Source organism: Sinocyclocheilus grahami, unplaced genomic scaffold (assembly GCF_001515645.1).
Source record: "Sinocyclocheilus grahami isolate Dianchi unplaced genomic scaffold, SAMN03320097.WGS_v1.1 scaffold54.1, whole genome shotgun sequence".
Classification (NCBI taxonomy): Eukaryota; Metazoa; Chordata; class Actinopteri; order Cypriniformes; family Cyprinidae; genus Sinocyclocheilus; species Sinocyclocheilus grahami.
The window spans coordinates 1,921,528-1,945,315 of NW_015505233.1; the positions used below are offsets into that span (position 1 = coordinate 1,921,528).

At 36.4% G+C, this 23,788-nt stretch overlaps 1 protein-coding gene across 1 annotated transcript in view; it reads left to right on the forward strand.

The window, feature by feature from the left end:
- Positions 1-23,788, forward strand: part of LOC107583624 (coiled-coil domain-containing protein 85C-A-like) — a 52,729-nt gene that overhangs the window by 9,531 nt on the left and 19,410 nt on the right. Inside the window, exons 2-4 of the mRNA XM_016269911.1 lie at positions 21,520-21,599; positions 21,827-21,932; positions 22,782-22,861. Of these exons, the coding sequence (XP_016125397.1) occupies positions 21,520-21,599; positions 21,827-21,932; positions 22,782-22,861 (266 nt within the window). The remainder of the gene's footprint in view (positions 1-21,519; positions 21,600-21,826; positions 21,933-22,781; positions 22,862-23,788) is intronic.

Below are 23,788 nucleotides of genomic sequence, written 5' to 3' on the forward strand. Positions count from 1 at the left end.
TATATATATATGTGTGTGTGTGTGTGTGTGTATAATACTATACACTGAATAACCATTTACATTTCATTTTGTTTCTCACGCAAACCTGTCATATGGCTTTGTAAGAATTAAACAATAGATGGAAAAAATGATCTGAGACATCTTTGTATTCTATGGAAGAAAAAAAATATCACTGGTTTAAAACATGTAAATCTGAGAGAACTAAATCTTTAATAATGATTTTAGTTGTTGTTTTCCTGTAATGCTTTTGAATGTTTAGCTATTGTGCCCATCCTATACATGCTTTGTAGTACAAAAATGAAGCATCCCAAATGAGTTTTCTATTCTGAGATATCGCCACTTTTGTGTATTTACAAAGTTGGCTGTCCAGAGTTTCTACATTCCATGACAACAATAGTGGAAGTTTCACATTGTTACTGAGTGAATACTGCCGAAGGGGCGGGGGATCAGTATTTAACTGTTAAATTCTCTTGTACTCTGGATGCTCAGAAAGAAGAAATGCAGTCAGCTGTGGTCGGTGAACTGGTTAACCCTGTCAGAGAGCTGAACAGATGTAAGGTAATGAAGTCACCACTGAATAAATAAATTTACGCATGCCTACACGAGCCTGAAATTTCTGCCCACTGAAGCCGAAGAATGTCCAGATTGAATTAATTAACCAGTCATACGAAAAAAACCTGGTTTTGTTTTGTATAACATTCTACCTCAGTTCTTTCTTTTCTGCTCTCCCTCACTTTCCTGTCCCCTCCTCTCTTTTACCCTGTGGAAAATATTATGAAGGCAGTAGATGGAAAGAGGGTCATGGGAGGGGTGGCAGCACTGGGTAGGTGGTGAGTTCCATAGCAACAGTATTATCAGCTGGTTGATTGATCCTTTGGAGCTAGATGGGGGCAGCACTGTTTGTATTCAGAGATATAGTGGGTCAGGAGACTGGACGGCACCTGGGGTGAGATGACTGAGAAGAAGTATGTTTGGGTTTCTGGACCACATGAAGGGAATGCAATCAGCATGTGACGTTTGTGGAGGATTTTGGGGGCTGTTTTTTCATATTTATTGGATTTAGAGGGATAGCTGATGAAAATTTGGCAATCATCTACTTGCCCTCAAATCTAGGAAGCTCTTTACCATATAGCAAAACTGAAATTTGGCCAGTTGGCTGTTAAGCTCCAGAAACTTCATTCATGTTTGAATAGATGATTACTGAAGTAAATTTTTTGGGTTAACTGCCCATTTAAGGAATGGGTCATCAAACTTTTTAATGCAGTTGACCCACAAAATATGATGATCTCCTTTCTAAAATATAAAGGTAGCTATATATTTTCATGCAAAAACACAAATTTATATTGTGAAAAATAATAATCGAATGTAAATTATTATCTGAAAAAATAGTTTATATTAAGTTTATACTGGATTTATGTCTACCCACCATTAGGCTTAGGCCTTACATTTATTTGTTTACACCTGAGGAGAAAAAAAAAACTATGCCTGTCGATAGAATATATCAGGGGTGGCGAACGTCGGTCCTGGAAAGCCGCAGCCCTGCAGAGTTTTACTTCTACCCTAATCAAACACACCTGAACAAGCTAATCAAGGCCTGAAGTGTTACTAGGAAGCTACAGGCAGGTGAGTTTTAATTAGGGTTGGAGCTGAGCTCTGCAGGACTGCGGCTCTCCAGGACCGGAGTTCGCCACCCCTGGAATTAATATTGATTTAATTCAGAATTTCCTACCAGCCTTTAGACAGCATTTAATTTTCAGAAAATTGTAATAATGCCTTATTTTAGCTACTTAATTATTTTATCAATTTATTTATTATCTCTGACTTTATGGAAGGATATTCCAGACAATTTTTAAAAGGAATTGCAAATTATATTTTCAATTGCGCTTTCCATATGTGGACGCATAAATTGTGTCATAATCCAAACGCATAAATCTTCCATTACCATTTGCGTTTTCGCTTTTGCAAACGCACAGTGACAGCCAAATTTCAAACGGAAAATAAGGTATAAGTACTATTTCTAGTGCTTGTCTTTCTCAGTAATAGCTTAGAATGCATATGTCAATTGATGTTCCAAACATGGGACCACTTTTCCATGCCAGCTCTGAAATGGGTCAGTGTTTTCCAGAGTGCAGCCCTTGGTCCTACTCGTTGATGTCAAAGGGAAGTTCAGATTTCAGCTCCATTGCACAGATCTTGTTGACTCAGGTTCTTTGTCTTGGCATGCTACCTCTGGAGGAAACTAGCCAAGCATGAATGATTCCGGTCAGATGAGTCTTTTATTGCTGCATTAATTTTCTTTGAATGATGGTTTCCCAATAATTTGATATTCCAGTTACTTATGTGGAGTTTTCTTCCAGCACACACCTATGTTGTGTCTCATTGTAGAATGTAGGGTTGCAGTTTTATTAGTTCCGCTTCATTCATTTTTGACATTCAATAAAAACTTTGTTTGTGCAAAAAAGCAGATGTTTAATTTAATAGCTTCTTTCTACACACATATTTTCTTTCGTGCTTGTTTTAATATCAAAATCTGTTTCTTTGCTAATCACAGTTGATATCCAGACAATTTTGCAGATCATATCACCAGTTTTGAACCACTCTGGAGGTGTTTGGATGGATCTTTCTCACTATTGTCCTTCTATGTTGTCCCTCCACTCTAGACACAGGGGGAATGGGGCTGACGGGACCCCTGCCTCTGTCTAGAGGGGGTGTGAGGTTGTGCGCCCTTGGTTCGCTTGAGCCATCTGTCCAACAGTATTGTTCAGAGCACAAAGGGGAAAGAGTCCTTCAAAGACCACAAGGGAATAGAGCCATAACGTCATTCTGCTCAGGCATGAGAGTGTCTTCTAGTTCTGGAGCATCTCTGTTTCATGTTCTTTACTTCCTGCCCCTTTTCTACTTAATTTTTTTATTCCATTGACATTGCTTGCGGTCAACTATCTAAACTGATTCTCAACCCTCTCTGAGGGAAGACCTTAGAGACACAGTGTAATCTTTCCTTCCGCTCTTCTGTAAAGACAAACTTGTGAGAACATGAAGTCGGGTGACATCGGTGTTATCAGAGTATTTGCTCTAGAAGATATTTCAATGGCATGTTCATGAATTTTCAAATGGGTTTTATGTGCCATTGTTGGGCAACAAGTGAAGCGAATCAGTACTCAATACTTGATTTCCTGGATTTTGTGAGTCATGCACTTGTCCTTAGCACTGCATTTGTGGTACTACTTGCACTTCATAGTGTAAGCATTGTTCCAGAAACTACATTTTAACATTTTTTGAAGAAAGTTTGAGTGCTGCTTGACTCAACTTGCACAACTTGCCACCGAGATAAGTCACACTTTTTGAGGTTTCTTTGATTGAACGAGTTGCACGCTGAAGTTTAATTGTTAGGGTTGGGGGTTAGAAAGCACTGTTAAATATGCAGTGTTGCTTGAAAAACCCACTAAATGTACTTTTTGAAAGACTGGGGTTTTTTTTCCGGTGCCCTCAAACTGTCAGATCTGTCTTGTGAGATGTCTTTGTATTTTGCCAGGTGAAGTGTATTTGGAAATCGCTGTCTTCAGCACACCTGTCCTTGAGGAAGCTTTAACAAATGTTGATTTCCATGACTAAACATGGTACAACAGAGTTAAAATTGTGTTTTTTGTTCCTCTATTGGTTAAGAAGCTGTAATTTCTCACATGCCAGATTGAATTGCAGATCATCACCTTGAGGGGGAAACTTCAGACTTAATGGGAGAGAAAATAGCACATGTATACATTGCCTGTATGACATACTTGTCTTTGTTATACCAGTTTTTGTTGAAGTGGAAGTAGTATACATAAACAGGTCACTCTTGCCTCTATAATGTGCTGTAGGTTACCCCCAAAATATGGTTTAAAATCCTAGATGCCATAGTCAAGCTCTTATCTTGACTGCTTCCGGTATCATTGACCACTTACATTCAATTAAAAAATTGCTGCTTATACTTTTTTACATGGACTATAAAGGCCCACGTTTAAAGATGACTCAAATAAATAGTTCACACAAAAAAGGAAAAATTGCTCAATATTTTTTTTCACCCTCATGCCATCCAGTATGTTTGAGTATGAGTATGAGTTTGATTCTTCATCAGAACAGATCTGGAGAAATTTAGCATTACATCAGCCACTCACCAATGGATCCTCTGCAGTGAATGGGTGCCATCAGAAGGAAAGTTCAAACAGCTGATAAAACCTTCACAATAATCCACAAGTAATCCACACGACTCCATTTATTAATGTCTTGTGGAGCGAAAAGTGACATGTTTGTAAGAATCCATTTTTTAAACTTCAAACAATTGTATCTGGCCAAAATACTTCCATAATCTATGATAATACTTCCTCTAATGAAAAAGTGCATCCCTCCTAACATATTTGTATAGAACTGTTTTTGCTTGTAAACGGACCTTGATCTTTGCATATTTCTCTCCTGATTCAGATGAGACAACTTTTCACTGGAGAAAGCACTATTATTTGTTATTATTATTATTAATATAATTTATATAATAGCGTCACAAGACGTTAATTGTTGGTCTGCAGTCATGTGGATTACTTGTGAATTATTGTGGTGTTTTTCTCACCTGTTTGAACTCTCATTTTGACTGCACCCATTTACTGCAGAGGATCCATTGGTGAGCAAGTTATGTAATGCTAAAATCTGTTCTGATGAAGAAACAATATACATTTGGATGGCCTGAGAGTGAATACATTTTCAGCAAATTTCGTTTTTTTTGGGAACTATTCCTTTAAACATCTTCTCTCAAATTATTCCCTTACCTATTTAGGGAATTTTAAAACACACAACCTACTTACATGAAATGCTTAAAGGGATACAAGTAGAGGAATAAAATCCATATCATGTGATCTGTAATGGTGTTTTGAGATTCCTCCTTCATTATGGGTGGATCTGTTTGCCTAATAATCATGTGCTTACTCAGGATAAGATGTGCAATCAAACAGTGAGTCATGTGCACAGCATATAGATCACGCACAAAACTGAGTTTCCGGGTAAGAGAATATTTGAATAAGAAAATACTGGAATAATGCTGTTTCTTCTTCTCGTACTGGAGTTGCACTGCAGTCTGTGCATGCTGAATGCATGTAAGCAGAGAGAGAGAAAGAAGGAAAGAGAAAGCTCATTTGGCATAGGCTGGAGGTGTAATACTAAAGCACTGGCAGGCCCTTTAGTCAAACACTGGGGTTTGTTGCTAGGATACATTCTTATCAATACCTTGGTATGCCGTCTATCTTCCCCACACGTTTCTCAGAGCTGTGCTCCGCCACCCGCTTATTCACTGCTCTATTTTTGAATCAAGCCAAGTCTGCAGCAAGCTGGGAGACCCCAAACCCCTGTGTTGACTTTTAATGTTGAGAAAATGCCCCGTGCATTCTGAAGAAATTTACTCGGATCATTTTCATTTAGATAAAAAAAAAAAAAAAGTATTTTCATTCTGGAATGTGTCATTATTCCATTTTTTTCTGTTGTTTGTTGCAACCGTTTTGTAGTCTATAATAATGTATTTGCAAGATCTTTTTCTCTCTAATTTCGGTTTCTTCTTCTTCTTCTCTGCACTGCAGAGATTCATATAGGTTGAGATTCAATAGGTTGTTTACCTATTTATACCATTTCCTTTGTGTGATGATGGACAAGACAAATGAGAACTATGCATTGGTTACTGTAAGCAGAAAGTTGATAATGTACTACCTCACAAACTCCTTAAGGAATGCAGTACTGTATGTGCAGAGTGTGCAAGTTCTGTATGCATAGAAAATCTGCATGACAAACTGCACATGCCAAAATGTGCATCCCATAATGTGTAATCCCATAATGCACTGTGTTAAATTTTCAGTTTTCAGAGAGACAAATGAACCAGAAGTGTTATCAGTCTTTCATTGATTGAAGAGTCAGAAGTATTTTTGTACAAATTTTTTATTTGTTAAATTTTATTATTTTATTAAAAATTCCAAAATAATTGGATGTCAGTGGAAATATATAGATGCATTTTTTACCCATAATAACTATTTTTAATATGTTTTGCTTTAATTATTTTTATTTTTTAATATTTTAATGTGTATATTTTTTATATTTTAAAATGTATTTTTTTATTTAAACAACTGTTTTATATTAATTTTTTTGTTTGTTTGTTTGTGGGTATATACTTTAGTATTTTAAAGAACTGTTAAGTAGAAAATGTGAATATCTTAAAAAAAAATGTCCATTAAACCAATTATCCATCTGTCTCTTGTAACATTGCAGCAAAATGTCTATTGTTGCAAACTAGGTTTATTGTAAACAAACACTATTTTTCTATTTTTAAAACCACTAGTATGCAATGCATTAGGATTGCATTCTGAGCATGGCAGTTGTGATCTTCTCCATTCACAGTCATGGTAAGTGAGGTGTCAGCAGATCCTCTGATGGTTCCTCCCCAGAGTGCTGTCTGGAGACATGCTCTGCTTTTCCTTCACCGCCATTAAGTGCTTTACTCCCCGGTGTCGTTTTAAAGCCTGTAGATAAGCGATAAAATAACCATATGACCAGATAAGCCCGTAATGTGACATTGGCGTGAGCACATTTATTGCTGTGTATTTTCCAACGTCACTGGCAAAACTCGTGGTGACAATTACCTGGCAGTAATCACACACTGAGCAATCATTATTCACTGAAAGAACACACAGCGTGATTCACTCTTATGAGTTCAGTAAACCAAACAGATGACCCCTGGGCAATTTACACCTCTTTAAAAAGACAAACATCGAGTTCAAAATGGATAGAGGGCAATAGAGCAGACAGGGGGGAAATGTAGTGGGAGAGCGAGCATATGCCCCTCTGCTAATCTACCGATTTCTGCTCTTAAAATGATTACAGCTTTCAGAGCCTGCTTGAAAAAGCACAGTCGACAAAATGGCTAGATAGTCCATCCAAAGTGACTTAGTAACTGCATTTAAAGTGAATTCTGCACCCCCGACAGAGTGAAACTCATTAATTAGACACTCAGCAGTGGGTTGTTCCGCAGTACAGAGCCAAACAGCAAAGGAATCTTTAAAAAGCTGTTTTTATTATTGTTTCTTGCCTTAATTGTGTTGCTGGTTGTTACTCTGCTGCTGGCTGTTACTCAGCTGCTTTCTTAATGGATTGTGGAGGTTGATTTGCATTTTCTAACAGTGGGATCAAGTATAAAATAGTACATTCAAATATGAACATTTTGTCATTATTTACTCACCCATATGCTGTTGTTTATTTTATGGGGAATGCAAAAGGAGAATATTTAAAGTATTTTATATAATTTTTCTAACAACAACAACAACAACAACAAAAAAAGCGCACCATTTTGAGAGAATAGTGACTTAAATGTGGTCTATTTCAAACAAACTCTCATATGGCTTTAAACCTTTATGATGTTTTTGGCCCTTTTTGGAGCTTAAATAGCTTGAGAACTGTTGTTGTATGGAAAATAGCTACACAAGATTGATTAAAGGGTTCATATGATGTTGCTAAAAATAACATTATTTAGTTTATTTGGTGTAATGAAATGTGTTTATGTGGTTTAAGGTTAAAAAAACACATTATTTTCCACATACTGTACGTTATTGTTTCTCAACTATGCCCCGCTTTTCTGAAATGCGTCGATTTTTACAAAGCTCATCGGTCTGAAAAGTGTGCTCTGATTGGCCAGCTATCCAGTGCGTTGTGATTGGCCGAATACCTCAAGCATGTGACGGAAATGTTACGCCCCTTACCATACTGTGAGGCATTTGTTGCATCCAGTGGGGACATAATTACGGATTATAATGACTTATATTGTCTTTTTACGCGTTGCATTGCATCGCGCCGTGTAAACATAAACCCATGTCTGCATTTGTGATCAGAAAAATGACAAACTACAAACGCTACTCTAACACTGCTCAAAACTTGCATTTGAATCATCAGTGGCAAATTCTTTAAATATAAAAAACTTACTTACACTCCGTGAGTCAGAACAGCCGGCATTGTAGTCTACTCTACCAGGATCAGGAAACAGTCCTCCATAAAATGTGCTGCACACATCTGAATATTTGGGTTGAACTGTTCTGGAACAGTGTTGTAAATACAACTTAACCACTGATTTCTAGTCGTGTCCTCTTTTGGAAGGCCAAACAAAGTAGTTTCGCTTTCACAACGAAACACAGCGTCACACACGGCGGGCTAGAGTGAGCGGAGGCCGGCTTGAGGGAGTGGCGGCGGGCGAGCTTGAGAACGGCGGATTCGACGAAGGAGTGGCCAGCGCTCTTGCGGCAACCACATGCGATGACCCCGGGCTGGACTCCACTTCGTCCACAGTGAAAGCCAATCCAGCGATCCACAGCGCGAAGTTGATTTATTTCCTCAGCAACCAGCACGGATCAGCTCCAGGCATGACGAAGTGGATATCGTCCTCTTTTGGAAGGCCAAACAGAGTAGTTTCACTTTCACAACACACAGCGCCGTCACGACATGGTGGCAGCAACAAAACTACAGCGAGAATAAAAGTTACACCTTCTTTCTTTGCGTGAACATTTGGGCGGCGTTATACAAATCTTCCCACATCGTGATGTAGATATGTGGGGGCGTGTTAGAATGGGCTGTTTTAGGTAGGCGTGGTTGACTCTTAACTTTTATAAAGAATATCTCTTTGGATTTGAGACTTTAGTCTTTGCAACTTTACAGATCTTCTTTATGCACCAAGAGCTTGTAACACTCCAAAGAAAAAGGACAGATTTAAATCGCATCATATGACACCTTTAAAATGTCACTTTTGTGTTTAACAGAAAAAAATAAATAGCACACAGGTGTGAAACAACATGAGAATGAGTACATTTATTTGAGAATGAGTAAGTTATTTTTGGGTGAACTGTTCACTTTAGAAGAGACTCATTTAGTTCTCCCCCATTATTGGTGTGCTCACTTCTTCCTGGAGTGTTTGTATTTATGAGTTTAATTGCATTCAAGTCACTGGTTGGAGCAAGGCGGCGATGTACATTCTATAAAAAATTCTTTCCTCAAGATTTTTTTTACCACTTATTTTATAAAATGATGAATAAAGAATGTGCATCGGGTGTATTTTTATTCAATTCATGCAGATGCTGTAATTGTACAGTACTATCATATTTGTACAAACAATTTAGCTAGTTTTATTGTAAATAAAAAAATAATAATTTAAGCAAATGTGCTGTCAATACAGATGCTGCATCTATTGTGTCCACCATGTTTTTTTCACCAACACGCCCCAACTCTGAAACTCTGTGCTTATAGAAAATTCAGAGTTTCCCAATAATAGTAATTACGACTTTGCTGTGATAACTTATTCCAATATATTATGATCTGTTTCTGTCTTTTTGACTTGCAATTATCTTGTCATATGTAAAGACCTAAACAATATTTAAATTGAGCTTTATTTCCATATGAAACATACTAATTAAGATTAAATTCAATTCACTAGAGCAGTACCAGCCAATGCAAAAATGGCCACCGCTGTGCTAAGGTGTTGCTATGCGGTTGCTAGGGTGCTTTGGCTGAGTGGTTGCTCTGGTGTTCTAGGTGTTTGCTAGGCTGATCCAATCTTATTGAGCCCACTGTATTTCACAGAAATATGCCAAGTTCTGTCATGAATCTCTAGATGGCATTGTTAACGCAAATTGAAGATATTTACAGCGTTAAACTACTTGGCATAGGCTGATTGGTTCATGTGAGCTTGTGTCCAATGAGCTTGCTGCTTTACATTTAAATGGCTGGTTAGCATTTACTAGTATAGGGAAGCACTGAATGTTCGGCAACCGAAAATATTCGGCCGAAAATTGCAAAAAGTGAAAAGGCCGAATAATATGTACCGAACATGCGATCAAATAGAGTCACGCACTAATGCAGCAAACATGTCGGCAGTGTGAAAGCAGTGTGAAAGTATTTAAAAGTGTGAAAGTATTTAAAACTATCAGAGAAAGACGCAGAAATCATTACAAGCATGTAGCAGATCTATGCTGCCAAGACCAAATACATTAAAATTGTCATATCCGTTACCATGCTAAAATCTTCAGAGAGTTGTCATGATAGAAATGATATTTTGTCCACTAGATACAGCTTTTTCACCCATTTTATTGTCAAACAGGTGAATATTCACAAATCTGATCACCTCTCCTCAACAAGCTGCATGATTTGAGGTATAATTTATGCTGCACAATTTGTAAAACAAATATTTTGGGCTAGCAGTTTGTTCAAATGGACTTCAACAGGCACAGGAAGATTCCACTGCTTACAACACTCTCAGAAAAAAAGGTACAAAAGAAGTCAGAGGGGCAGTATCCTTTTAGAAGATACTAATATGTATAATTTAGGTACTAAAATGTGTACTTTCAGTACAAATATGTAACTTCAGGGTACTAAAATGCACATTTTAGGGGTAAATAAATATGGTACAAAGGTGTACCGTTTGACAGGGTACTGTCCCAGTGACAGCTTTTTTTGAGAGTGAATGTAGGCTACTTGTACTCGTTCATTAAGAATGCGTGGGCCGTAGTGCGGCACTGCTGCATTCTGGGTCTCAACTGAGCATCGTGGGATGTGTCTTGCTCATGAGGGTCATGTTGTGGTTGCCAAGGCAGTGTGCATGATGTTTGTGCAAGTGGCAGGGGGCACGACTGACTCACGTCCTTGCCGCCTTATTACACCCATGCTCTAGCGCCACAGACAGAGATTGATAGTGACAGTGGCATTTCTGCACGAGGCTGCGTGCACAAGGGCACATGCACGCTCTTCCTCTCTCTCCCTCCCCATTCTTCCTCAGTCTGTCTCCTCTCTTTTCTTTCCCGTCTTTTCTTCGCCTCTGGCTGTTTAGGCTGCGGACCCCATTGAGGATACAGGAAAAGCAGTTGTTGACATTTAAATATGCCTGTGGGCTGTAAGCACACGCTCCATCACTGACACATGCTGCTCTCTTCAGCACATGAAGCCTTCTGGTGTTTCCTTCAGCATGATATGTCATTGTCAGAATGGTATTTTTATATTTGTGGCTTGACATAGAGCTATTGTTTTGAAGACGGTTTATGTGAATGAAGACGGTATGAATGAATCTCCATGGTTTTAGATGAATAAGAAAGTTTTGTTGTTTACTTTTCCCATCTGTTATTTCCTTCTTCCTGGAATTGTCTTAATAGTCATATGCAACCTTAAATCTTCAGTGACATTTCAGATATTTAAAATCTACTCTTTGGGAGTTGTACAAGGAAGAACACTTCGGTACTGTTCCAAAACCTAAGCTGCCTAGATAGGCCATAGAGAGCAAGGCAGCTCACTAACCAAAATGAAACCTTACAGTATAAATAGTGAACCTAACTTGAATTAGACAATTGATCCAGTAGAAGCTAATGTTATGATGTTGCTAAGCAAATGCAAATGCTAAATTGTAAGCATAAAATTACATAGCACACCAAAACTATAAATATAATTTTTTATTGATGTTTTTGATGTTGAAAAATACTATATTATATTATAGATAAACTATATAATATAAACATACTACCATTCAAAAAATGTGGGGTGTATGATTTCTTTAAATATTTTTAAAGGAGGCCTCTTATGTTCATCAAGGCTGCATTTATTTGATCAAAAATATAGTAAAAATAGTAATATTGTAAGATATTATTACCATTTAAAATATCTGCTTTCTGTTTTTATATAATTAAAAGTGTAAATTGTTTCTGTAATGCAAAGCTGAATTTTGAGCAGCCATTACTCCAGTCTTCAGTATCACATGATCCTTCAGAAATCATTCTAATATGCTGATTTGGTGTTTAAGAAACGTTTCTTATTATTAATGTTATTAATTAACAGTTGTGATGCTTAAATATTTTTGTGGAAACATATACAAAAATATCATATACAAAAATCCAAAGTTCAAAAGAACAGTGTTTATTTGAAATAGAAATCTTTTTCAAAATGATGCATGTCTTTACTGCCCTTGCTGAATAAAAGTGTAATCTAAATAATATAATCTATATCTAAATAAATAAAAAATCTTACTCATCACAAACTTTTGACAATATTATTACATTAATATGTAAATTAGTTTGTCTGCCATCTTGGATGGTTTTTTTTCACTTCACTTGTCTCAATGCATTCTGGAGAGTGATGCTGCTTCAGAATTAAAAAAATAAGTATCACATTAGAATAAGCTAAAATAAGCTTCAAAAATAAGTATCACACCTATAATGCTTCGGTAGGAAGCTTTGAAACAGAGCGCATATTATTTTAGCAACCAGGAAGATGACAGTCTGCATGAAAACTTGCATAATATTTGTCGGCAAGTGAGTGATACGATGTGCTTTGACATTAGTATTAGTCTGGACATGCCTCCACTGTGCATTTAATGCCCTGTAGTTCCATCGCTGTCATTACAGCTCACGTCAGAACAGTCTCTGTATTTGCCCTGACAGCAGTGCTGCAGACGTGCCCACAGGGCCAGGACAGGAGCCTGATTCATAACTCAGTTAATGAGTGAAATCAGCACATCTCATGATTGTTAATGTGTGAGCTGCACTCCCTGCTGAGCTTGCGCAATCTGAACTGGATACCTGCGCCAGAGCTTCCTGCCTATCGGTGCCAAGGTTGTTTTACAGGAAGCAGACTGTTTAATTCAATACTTGTTATTGGCAATTGCTTTAAAGTGCCAGTCGGTCTTGACTTTGCTGTAATTTGGTCGGCCCCATTGACCAGAGAAAGGTTATTTTTTTAATTATGAGCCCTTTGAATAGTGTTTTTGCAGAATCTTGTGTCATTTATGGTTGGATAATTTCTGTGTGGACACGAGTCATCAGTAGATTGTTGGACCTGCAGGGACACTGTATCTCTGAATAATGCTGAACTCTTATCTAGTCACTGTTGGGAACGTGAGATAGTAAGATTATTTTATGTAACTGATTCCAAGATGTCTGCAAACTGTCAGATTGTCATTTTAGGGAACACACACAACAACTTGTAAAAGTATTTGTACACTTATCTCACTTTAAATCACACTTTAAAATACCTGAATGTCATTGCATATGCAGTCACATTCAGACATTATATGTAAAATATCATATATGGAATATATATATATATATATATATATATATATATATATATATATATATATATATATATATATAATTATAGACGAATTCATAGATACTAGACATGGTAGAGTTACTTATATGAATGAGTGGTTTATCGTAAGCATGAATAAAAATAGTCTATAATACAACAGATTAATACAAAACAGCAATAATACACACAATGGCCTGAAGAAAATGGGTGTTCATTCAAAGAAGGTTTTCCTATGAATTAATTATAAGAACGGTACAAATGCACAGGAGAAACTGACTTTTCTACTAATTAATTCATAGGAAAACCTTTTCTTTGAATGAACACACATTTTCTTCAGGCCATTGTGTGTATTATTGCTGTTTTGTATTAATCTGTTGTATTATAGACTATTTTTTATTCATGCTTACGATAAACCACTCATTCATATAACCTTACATATAGCTTGTTTAGTATCTATGAATTCGCCTTCTGATGATCTAAACAAGAATGTATATTATTTGTTGGTACGTAGGCAATATATTAGTGCCCTGAGAACCTTTAGTATTTTCAATCAAAGTTTCAGATACTAAAGTACCATGTTTCCACACAAAGAGCCATAAACTCCACAGGATCTCAAAACGCCCACTTGGGATTCCGGCTTTTCTCATTGGATAAGCCCATCTTGAGAGGCGGGGGTCTTCTCTGTCCTTAAAGCTGACACACCATGTGACCCGCTGTTCGGTGGTTCAGTGAGATGCTAAGATGAAGATGTGAGAAACGCTCCAGGATACCAAAGCTCGTGCCGGGCTCCGGCCTAGTCCTTTTCATTCATCAAGTGATTCTGACTCAAACTAGCTCTTTTTCATCAACCAACTTAAGCAAGTTCTTGGGGCCTTAAGATTGCATCAGGAATCTTTTTCAGACATACGCAAGTATCAAACTTAGTCGATTTAATTGATGCATTAAGTATCAGTTACACCTTTCTACAAGTTGTGTTTGAACTCAGAATCTGACGTATCCCTGAAGGTTTTGATCTGTTGAATATACATGCAAAGTGTTCGAAAGAATTCATTCTTTATGCCTCTTTCTATGCTGAGTTAAACTTTAACCCTTTCCTATACCAACTGTATGTGTGTGTGTGTGTGTGTATGTGTATGTTAGACCGGCTTAATGTGTTTATGTAATATGTTAGACTAGTTTAAGTGTTTATGTAGTTAATAAAACCTTACTTGTATCACACTTGACGTTTTCATTGTTTACTCATAACCGGAGTCAATAATCATGCAGATTTACGTTACAAGCTTATAGAATTGTACAGTAAGAAAGTTATTTCCCTTAACCAGGAAATTAACGTCTTAGAATTGACAAGACAGTTGACCCTGAGTGGTCAGCTAAATATCTACAGTGGATCTAAAATATGAATAGTTAATTATAACTAGTTATGGTTAATTATTCATATTTCCCCATGAGCTGATTCGCTACAATTATATATTTTATATTGTATATACAGTATGATATTTTATATATTATGCAGTAATAGTTTTTTAAAACATATTTTTTATTTATTTTAGATTTATATATTTTTATTTTAAATTTATATAAATTGTTATTTAAAAATACGCAACAGCTTTGATTTTCTCAGTACTGTCTTCTGTTATTGCTATTTTGTGGCATTTTCATTTGTAATGCAGGTGGGTTATAGTTTTTATTTTTGCTTGTTTATTTGTTTGCTTTTAGATTTTATGCCTTGTATCATAAACTTAAAATTAAAACAATTTTTGCCTGTTTTCATTTGTTAATTTGAGTTATAAAAAATAATAAAAAAAAAAATATAATTTTATTGTATATTTTTTGTTTATAATATCTTTTTTACATTTTATATTTATATAAATTGTTACTCAAAATACTGTTCAGAACAGTGTCTAGACATTTTTGGCTTCATATTTTAAATAGTGCGATTAACAGTTGACTTAACAAATTACATTTGTTAAGTGTAACTTTAGCGTCTAAATATTTAGCTTTTCTGTTACACCTTTTGTGCTACAAATACATTTTGATGATAGAAAATTTGATGATTTTCATCTCCATAATTATGTCATCTCTCATATGGATAATTTCATATTTTCCATGCTTAACATTATTATGAGAAACTTTGTAGCACTTGTTACTAGGCTTGCCGCGATAGACTGTGCTGACGGTGATACCTGTGTTAAGCCGCAACACCGGTTACGTCACTTGCCCACCGCGTCACCGACCCCCACCGTCGTTTTGATTTTTTATAGTAATAAAAATCATTTAGTTCAGTAAAAGAACAGACACTACAATTAAAAACTGAACACGACTGCTCAATGCAGCGTGCCGAATGACATTCGCATCACAGATCAGATTTCATTTATCCAGTGAGGAGAGTGAGTCCAGCTGACTGACAAGGAGAGTGAGGTGAGACAGACAAGACGATGGCGGATGATTTAGTTTCGGAACGAGATGCAAAAGCGCCTGTTTGGCAATATTTTGGATTTTGTAAAGCCTGCTGATTTTGCCGTTTATCTAAGGTGATTTTGGAAGTTTTTTTTAAACATTCGTTTCTTATTTGATTGCTTCCTCATTGTTTGCTGATTTTTGCTTTATTTAAACTTTGTGTCATTTATTTATTTTATTTGACATCAAGGTGTATGCCGTGCCTCTTCGCTTTACGTTTCTTATTTATTTGGTTATATATTATACATGTTTACTTAGCCTATTTCCAGTTTTGTATACCTATTTAAACTTTATGTAAGTTACTTGTTATTTTATATTAGGCATAGCCTGCCCTATAGCATGATGTATTTTTATTCGTTTTGTTAATAAAAGTTCTATGTTTTATATATAGGCTCAAGTGAGTTTGACGTTGTATTTTGCTGTTGCATTCAAGCAATTGACGCTGAACTGCCGCTAATTTAAAAGTGAAAGTACAATGCGCATGCCACTTTTACAAGTTATTTAAAAGCGAAGGAGAGCGAGGAAAAGAGGGAAAATTCAAACGAACAATTTCTTTACGCCGAATTGCCGCTATTTGAAAGTGAAAGTAAAATGCGCACGCAGCTTTTACAAGCTATTTAAAAGTGAAGGAAAGCGAGGAAAAGAGGGAACGCCCCCGCCCCCGTGGTGATACCGGTATTACCGGTGTTGTCACACGTCGATTAACCAGTGGGAAAATATACTCACCGTCACAACCCTACTTGTTACCTGAGAAACGTAATTAGTTCATGTAACTCTTGCTAGAGGCGATCGATGTTCTGGTTGCGGGGTGAACTGTATCCAGGCACCTTTGAATATCAACCCGCTTCAGGTTTCATGGGGAAATGCTTAACACCAGCAAGATGGACCACAGCGGTGTGGAACAATGCCTCACTGTTTGACTAGCCCCACTTCCACATCTTGCAGTAATTGAAATCATTCCTGGGCCTCCGTCCTACCAAAGCTTATTTCCCCGTGCTGCTCTGGGACTTGTACACCCATGGATGGTGGGAGGGGTGTACAGTTGTTTTTGTAGCGTGTAACTTTATGTATGAGTCGAATGTGGGGTCAACTGGAAAAGCTAATGAGCTTTTTATTGATTCCAGCAGTCAACCTGCCTGGGTGGCTGTGTGCAAATCAAGAACTGCAAAAGTTGGCACTGAAAATGTCTCGTCCACACCCATACTGTAATATCTTCAGTGTTTCCAGACATCACAAGACTAAGATTACGTCAGTTATGTAACCAATGTGTGCTAGAGATCAAAGTCCTCACTTATTCGCCTCTGAGGTCCATTCGGTCATTGCAAGCTAATGTTTGTCCAACCTGTAAAGAACATATGCTTTGTTTTCTATTTCTATTTCTTGGCCTTATTGCCAGTCATGGCTATTTGGTAACATTCATTCTGTGGAAATGCTTGTGAGAATTTATTGGCTGATACCAAATGGATAGATAGGGTGAAACCTGCAGAATGGAGGTTACTACAGTATCCAACTGTTTTTGGACAGTTATCTAGATTTATTTTGTGGACTTTTGGACTTATTTTGATTGGAAGGTAGAGTGTAGACAGGGAGTGGGACCCAGGTTTGACTTGAACCTGGGTTCCTTGTCCTGAGCCACAGATGTGACTGTTTTTGTCACTTTTATTGATTTATAGTTGAGAGAGAACAGGAAATTATGGATAAAAGTTAAGGGTACAGATATGTCAAGCCCAATTCAAATTCAAATTTCTCATATTAGCATCCTAACTGCTAACCACTATTCCTTGACCTTTTTGTCACTTTAATGTGACTCTAGCTGAAACCCCTGACATGGCCTAAGATATTTTTTTAATTATTTTTAAAGTTTTAATTCCTAAATTTACTTTAGTTATTTTAGTGGCCATTTTAATTTAGTTTAGTTTTATTTTTGAGTTTAGATTTTTTTTCCAGTTATGCTGGGTTTCATTTTTAATTTCAGTTAACAGAAAACTTTTTAATTAAACTCTCATTAACACTAAAAACACTGACCACATCTCAAGCGGACAGACTCGACAGAAAGACTAAAAACATGGCATTACAAGTGGGTCGCTACTATGACAGTATCAGATAAGGCAGAGGGAGACTTTCTCTGAGGCTATTCCACATCATAGTGTCTCTCCAATTAAGTCAAGCGCACCCTGAGATGTTGCCAGCACGATAGCAGATAGATCTGGCATTACCGTGAACACGTGTTTCTCTTGGTTTCTGCAAAGGCACAGTAGGACAGCTTGTTAGAGTTGAATGTTAAGTTGCGTGCTCTGTTGGAGAGCCTACAGTGCTTGTGCGCAGAGGCGGACGCTGTGCAGCAGAGAATGTCCAATTGAGCAGAGATTGCTAGAGGTGGGCGACGCTCTCACGACCGTCCCTAACTTTGTGTCGCTCGTCTGACAACCCGGGGGAGTTTATTTTTGTCCTTTTTGAATGTGACTACATATGTGTTTAAGTTCCTTTCATAATGCCCTTCGTTTTTCCACTGTCAACAATTGAAAGCTTGTGCAATTCTCTATTAACTCTCTACACTGATAATGGCTGTATTCAGATCTGGGCGTATACCTCATTTCTGTGGGTTACCCAACAAAACATTACAGAGGGGTGTAGAAAACTATTTTTCTCGCATGTTCAAAGAGTTCCTGCTGCATTGCAGCCCTGCGGAGATAAAAGACTCTCCGGCTGTGAATGGAGCGGGAGGGAGTGTAGCGTTCCGCTCCATCTTTCTCCGGTCAGCGGTGGGGAACGCCAGAGGTGGGTTGAGGCGGGGGTTATGTACGTGGCAGAACCGGTCAGGCTTTGTAGACAGCCTCGCTAATCAGCTTGGTGATCAGATGTACTGTAGTTAGATTATAGGGTCACAAGGATTGGCAAAGAGGATTAACGAAGCAGGACCTCTGCCTACCACTATGGTTCTGGTGGGCACATAAACATGTGTCCATCCCAGAGTTATATTTAAATTAATTTACCTTTCAAATCGCCATCTTCATGCATGTATTATTGTCAGAGATGAATAAAAAACAAATGCAGTGATTGGTTTGGTGCTCCTCATTAAGGGATCATCAGATACTGTAAGCAAGTAAGAGGCTGCAATGACACCTGGTGGTGATAACGGTCTTGATCATTGATTTCACTGTGATGAAACATACAAAATGGCCGGGAAAGCATAAGATGATTGATTGGAAAATGAGGACTGGGCATGGTTTATTAGTTCTGGGTTCAAAGGGCATAAGAGACAAACCTTTGAATCTCATTTCAAAGGGTCGGGCGGCCCATCCTTGACTGATGTTGTTAACATCATTATGAAGGGTATCAGTGTGAGCAGAAACGTGTGCGACAAATCTCAAATTAATTTTTGTGGAAATATAGTACCGTTCAGAAGTTTGGAGTCTGTCTCTCATGCTGAATTAATTTGATCAGAAATACACAAAATAGTAATTTGCGAAATATTTGTACAATTTAAAATAGCTTGTAATCATTTTAATATACTGATTTGGTGCTCAAGAAACTTTCTCGTAAAAAAAAACAAAAAACAGCTTCATTTTTTTTTGTGGAAATGTAATACCGTTTCCATATTCTTTGATGAATCGAAATTTCAAACCAGCATTTATTTGAAATAAAACATTTCTGTAATATTATAAATGTTTTTACTATCATTTTTGATCAGTTTAATGCATCCTTGTTAATTTCTTTAAAAGCTTTCAAATCTTACAGACTCCAAACTTTTAATATGTAGTGTATAAAATATCATTTTAAATAAAATAAAAGAAAAATTTAGGTAACTTCAACTAATAAATGTTTCATAAATAAAAACGTTAAAGGATAAATGTTTCATTATTAAATTGTATTATTTTAATTGTTGTGCAATGTAAATCATTTAATATGGTACTATATAAAATGTTAGTTTAGGCCAGGCTTAAAATACAAAACTCATTTGTATACAGTATTAAACAGGAGGCCCCTATTCTGTCACCTAAGAGCCCCTTGGTCTTTCAGAGAAAATGAAAGCAAGAAAATCCTTGATGATTCATTCTGCTGTCATTGAAGGTCTCCGTTACCTTTATCTGTCCAATCCCACAATCCTTACTTAGTTCCTGTGCGACACACACTCTGTGTGTGTTTGTGTACGTGAGTGTGTGCGTGTGCATACTCTCAAACAGCTAATCTCTTCAGTCTTCACTCCTGAATGGTGCCAATGCATGGCACCCACATCACCCTCATGACATCTGTCTTCTGGAATTTGTAACACAACAAAAAAAATGCTGACATTGTATCATGTGATTCAAATACAAGAAATTATAATTATGTACCAAATGACTCTCTTGAACACTTGATTCTGATTGGTCAATTGTTGCATTCGGCAAGCAAATATATTTGCATAATGACAACTAAATTGTTTTATTGTTTTATAATTGTTTTATTTTATTCCCAGGCTGCATTATCATGTTTTTCTCACATAAAAATATTTTAATTTACTTTTTTTTTAGTTGATTGATACAAGACCTTTCTGTTTTGTTTCTGGGTCCTGATCACCCTGTTTGGGTTTATTTCGCGATATTGGCCAGATGACTCATCATTGGATTTAGATATTTTAGTATGTTTAGATAACTAAGCACCTCTTGGTCTCTTTCAGGAGGGTTTCTAGTACGCAAGGGATATTTGTGGATTTTAAACATAAAATTACGAGGCAGAGGCTACTTTTTGCATCTACTCAGGCCGGCAGGCCTTCCATCACCAAAAGGTCATGAAAGGCATGCTGGGAATGCAGCATACACACAAGACCAAACACAGGATCACTCAGGATCCTCTTCAAAAAAGTTTTTTTTTTTTTATCCTGATTCATTGGGTTTTACTTCACAGACATGAAATCAGTTTTTTTACCCTTGCTTCTAGTTTCTTTGACGTCTGATTCTGTTGGAGACAAATGTCAAATGGCTTAAATGAAAGCAGCTTGTGTGTGTCAAAGGCAGTGTAGATTTCCTGATTTGAGATTTCTTTGTTGTCTAAATGACCTCTTTAAAGTATATAAGCCTTTATGTGATCATGTAGGATGTGAACTGTGCAAAACGTTTGTCTTTTAGCGTCTTACTTTTGCTTTGACAGATGTCTTCTCTTTAACTCGTGTAGCCGCAGTGCATTCTGGGATATGGTATTGTATGTCAGTGCCTAATAGAAAGGAGCACTATTTCAACATGACTCAGTTTCCGGGATTACTAAATCACTTTTAGGGAGTTTTCACAGTAAAATGGTTTTCATAACATAAGAAATTATGTTTGGAGAAACTTGAGTAGGGCCGAAAAAAATCACACAGGTTGAAAAAATAGGGGCCACACAGAACTGCTGATCATCTTGACTCTATTAACTGTCCTGATCTCAAAGGATTGAATTGAAAATAAGAGGAATGCATATATATATATATATATATATATATATATATATATATACTGTATATATACACACAGACACACACACTACTGTCCAAAAAGTTTTTTTTAAGCAATGAATACTTTTATTTCTCAAGGATGCATGAAATTAAGCAAAAGTAAAGACTATTATATTTTTTTATACTTCTTTTTCAGATAAATGAACTTTTGAACTTACTATTAGTCAAACAATTCTGAAATTCCACAAAAATATTAAGCAGCATTGATAATAATAAGAACCGTTTCTTGAGCACCAAATCAACATTCAAATGATTCTGAATAATTTCAAGTTGTAGTGTAATTTAACAATTTTCACAATTCACATTAATATTTTACTGTATTTTTTATATAATAAATACAGCATGACTTTTTTCAAAAACATACAAAAATGTTACTGACCCAAACTTTTAAATTATAGTTCATGTGATGTTCTATATACAAAAATGCCATTTTCCAAATTTTCTAATTAATTTCTCTTTTGTCCCCTCTATTCTTTGTGCAGATTCATCTTCAAGCTACATCTGCCAACTTGAGACTAAAGTCCGGATTTTAGAGGATGACAACAAGCAATTGTTATCCCAGGTAAGAGTCTAGACCTTAAACTCTTCTGGTAATGTGATAGTAAGGTACATGTCATGAAAACGCAAAGCTTCCTTCCTAGTTCAGAATCCAGAGGTTAACCAATCATAACAGGGTCATTTTCATATAGAAATATACATATTAATATATCAGCCAGTAGAATTCTAAGGGCCAAAGAGAGTGAAAAGTGGTCATGTAGATCTAAATTCAACTGTTCAACTGTGAAAAAGCTGACTTATCTGAGTCGGGAGAGAAACATGCACAGATCAAGCACCGCCTACAAGCAAAAACACTCTACAAAAACAGTTCTAAGCAAATATGTTGGTGGTTTTTGGTGTAAGAGGATAACAGGGGATGGACTTTCTAAGTCGAGGAAGCATTATTATGAATTATGGACTGGTATTTCACCAGAAGTAACAGTTTAAAGTTAAAAAACCTTTTATTGATGGATTTTTTTTTACAATCGTGTAGCTTTTCACTTCACAAGACATTAATTGATAGATTGGAGTCGTGTGGATTACTTGTGGATTGTTGTGATGCAGTGTTAATTTCGTTGACAAATCATTTTCGTTATAATTTTCGTCAATGACATTTTTTTCACCGACGACAACGCGACGATAACGAACTAAAACTCTTTTTGAATAACAAAAACTATGACGAAAATGTATTGACATTTTCGTCAACGAATAAAAACGAGACGAAAACTGTATATATACACACAGACACACACACTACTGTCCAAAAAGTTTTTTTTAAGCAATGAATACTTTTATTTCTCAAGGATGCATGAAATTAAGCAAAAGTAAAGACTATTATATTTTTTTATACTTCTTTTTCAGATAAATGAACTTTTGAACTTACTATTAGTCAAACAATTCTGAAATTCCACAAAAATATTAAGCAGCATTGATAATAATAAGAACCGTTTCTTGAGCACCAAATCAACATTCAAATGATTCTGAATAATTTCAAGTTGTAGTGTAATTTAACAATTTTCACAATTCACATTAATATTTTACTGTATTTTTTATATAATAAATACAGCATGACTTTTTTCAAAAACATACAAAAATGTTACTGACCCAAACTTTTAAATTATAGTTCATGTGATGTTCTATATACAAAAATGCCATTTTCCAAATTTTCTAATTAATTTCTCTTTTGTCCCCTCTATTCTTTGTGCAGATTCATCTTCAAGCTACATCTGCCAACTTGAGACTAAAGTCCGGATTTTAGAGGATGACAACAAGCAATTGTTATCCCAGGTAAGAGTCTAGACCTTAAACTCTTCTGGTAATGTGATAGTAAGGTACATGTCATGAAAACGCAAAGCTTCCTTCCTAGTTCAGAATCCAGAGGTTAACCAATCATAACAGGGTCATTTTCATATAGAAATATACATATTAATATATCAGCCAGTAGAATTCTAAGGGCCAAAGAGAGTGAAAAGTGGTCATGTAGATCTAAATTCAACTGTTCAACTGTGAAAAAGCTGACTTATCTGAGTCGGGAGAGAAACATGCACAGATCAAGCACCGCCTACAAGCAAAAACACTCTACAAAAACAGTTCTAAGCAAATATGTTGGTGGTTTTTGGTGTAAGAGGATAACAGGGGATGGACTTTCTAAGTCGAGGAAGCATTATTATGAATTATGGACTGGTATTTCACCAGAAGTAACAGTTTAAAGTTAAAAAACCTTTTATTGATGGATTTTTTTTTACAATCGTGTAGCTTTTCACTTCACAAGACATTAATTGATAGATTGGAGTCGTGTGGATTACTTGTGGATTGTTGTGATGCAGTGTTAATTTCGTTGACAAATCATTTTCGTTATAATTTTCGTCAATGACATTTTTTTCACCGACGACAACGCGACGATAACGAACTAAAACTCTTTTTGAATAACAAAAACTATGACGAAAATGTATTGACATTTTCGTCAACGAATAAAAACGAGACGAAAATGTTAGGGAGGGACTATTTGGGAAGAGATTTATTCAGAACGAATCTGCTGCATAGTTAGGAGGTTAAATGCGTACATATGAACCGGCGGGACATAAGCTAATTCACTTGCTGCACGTCTCATAAAACGTTCAAAAATGTCAATATGTGGGAGTAAGAGAAGAGCAGACATATGGATAAATCTGACGACTCAAGAGAGAGCTGCTCAATTCAGACTGTATTATTGTA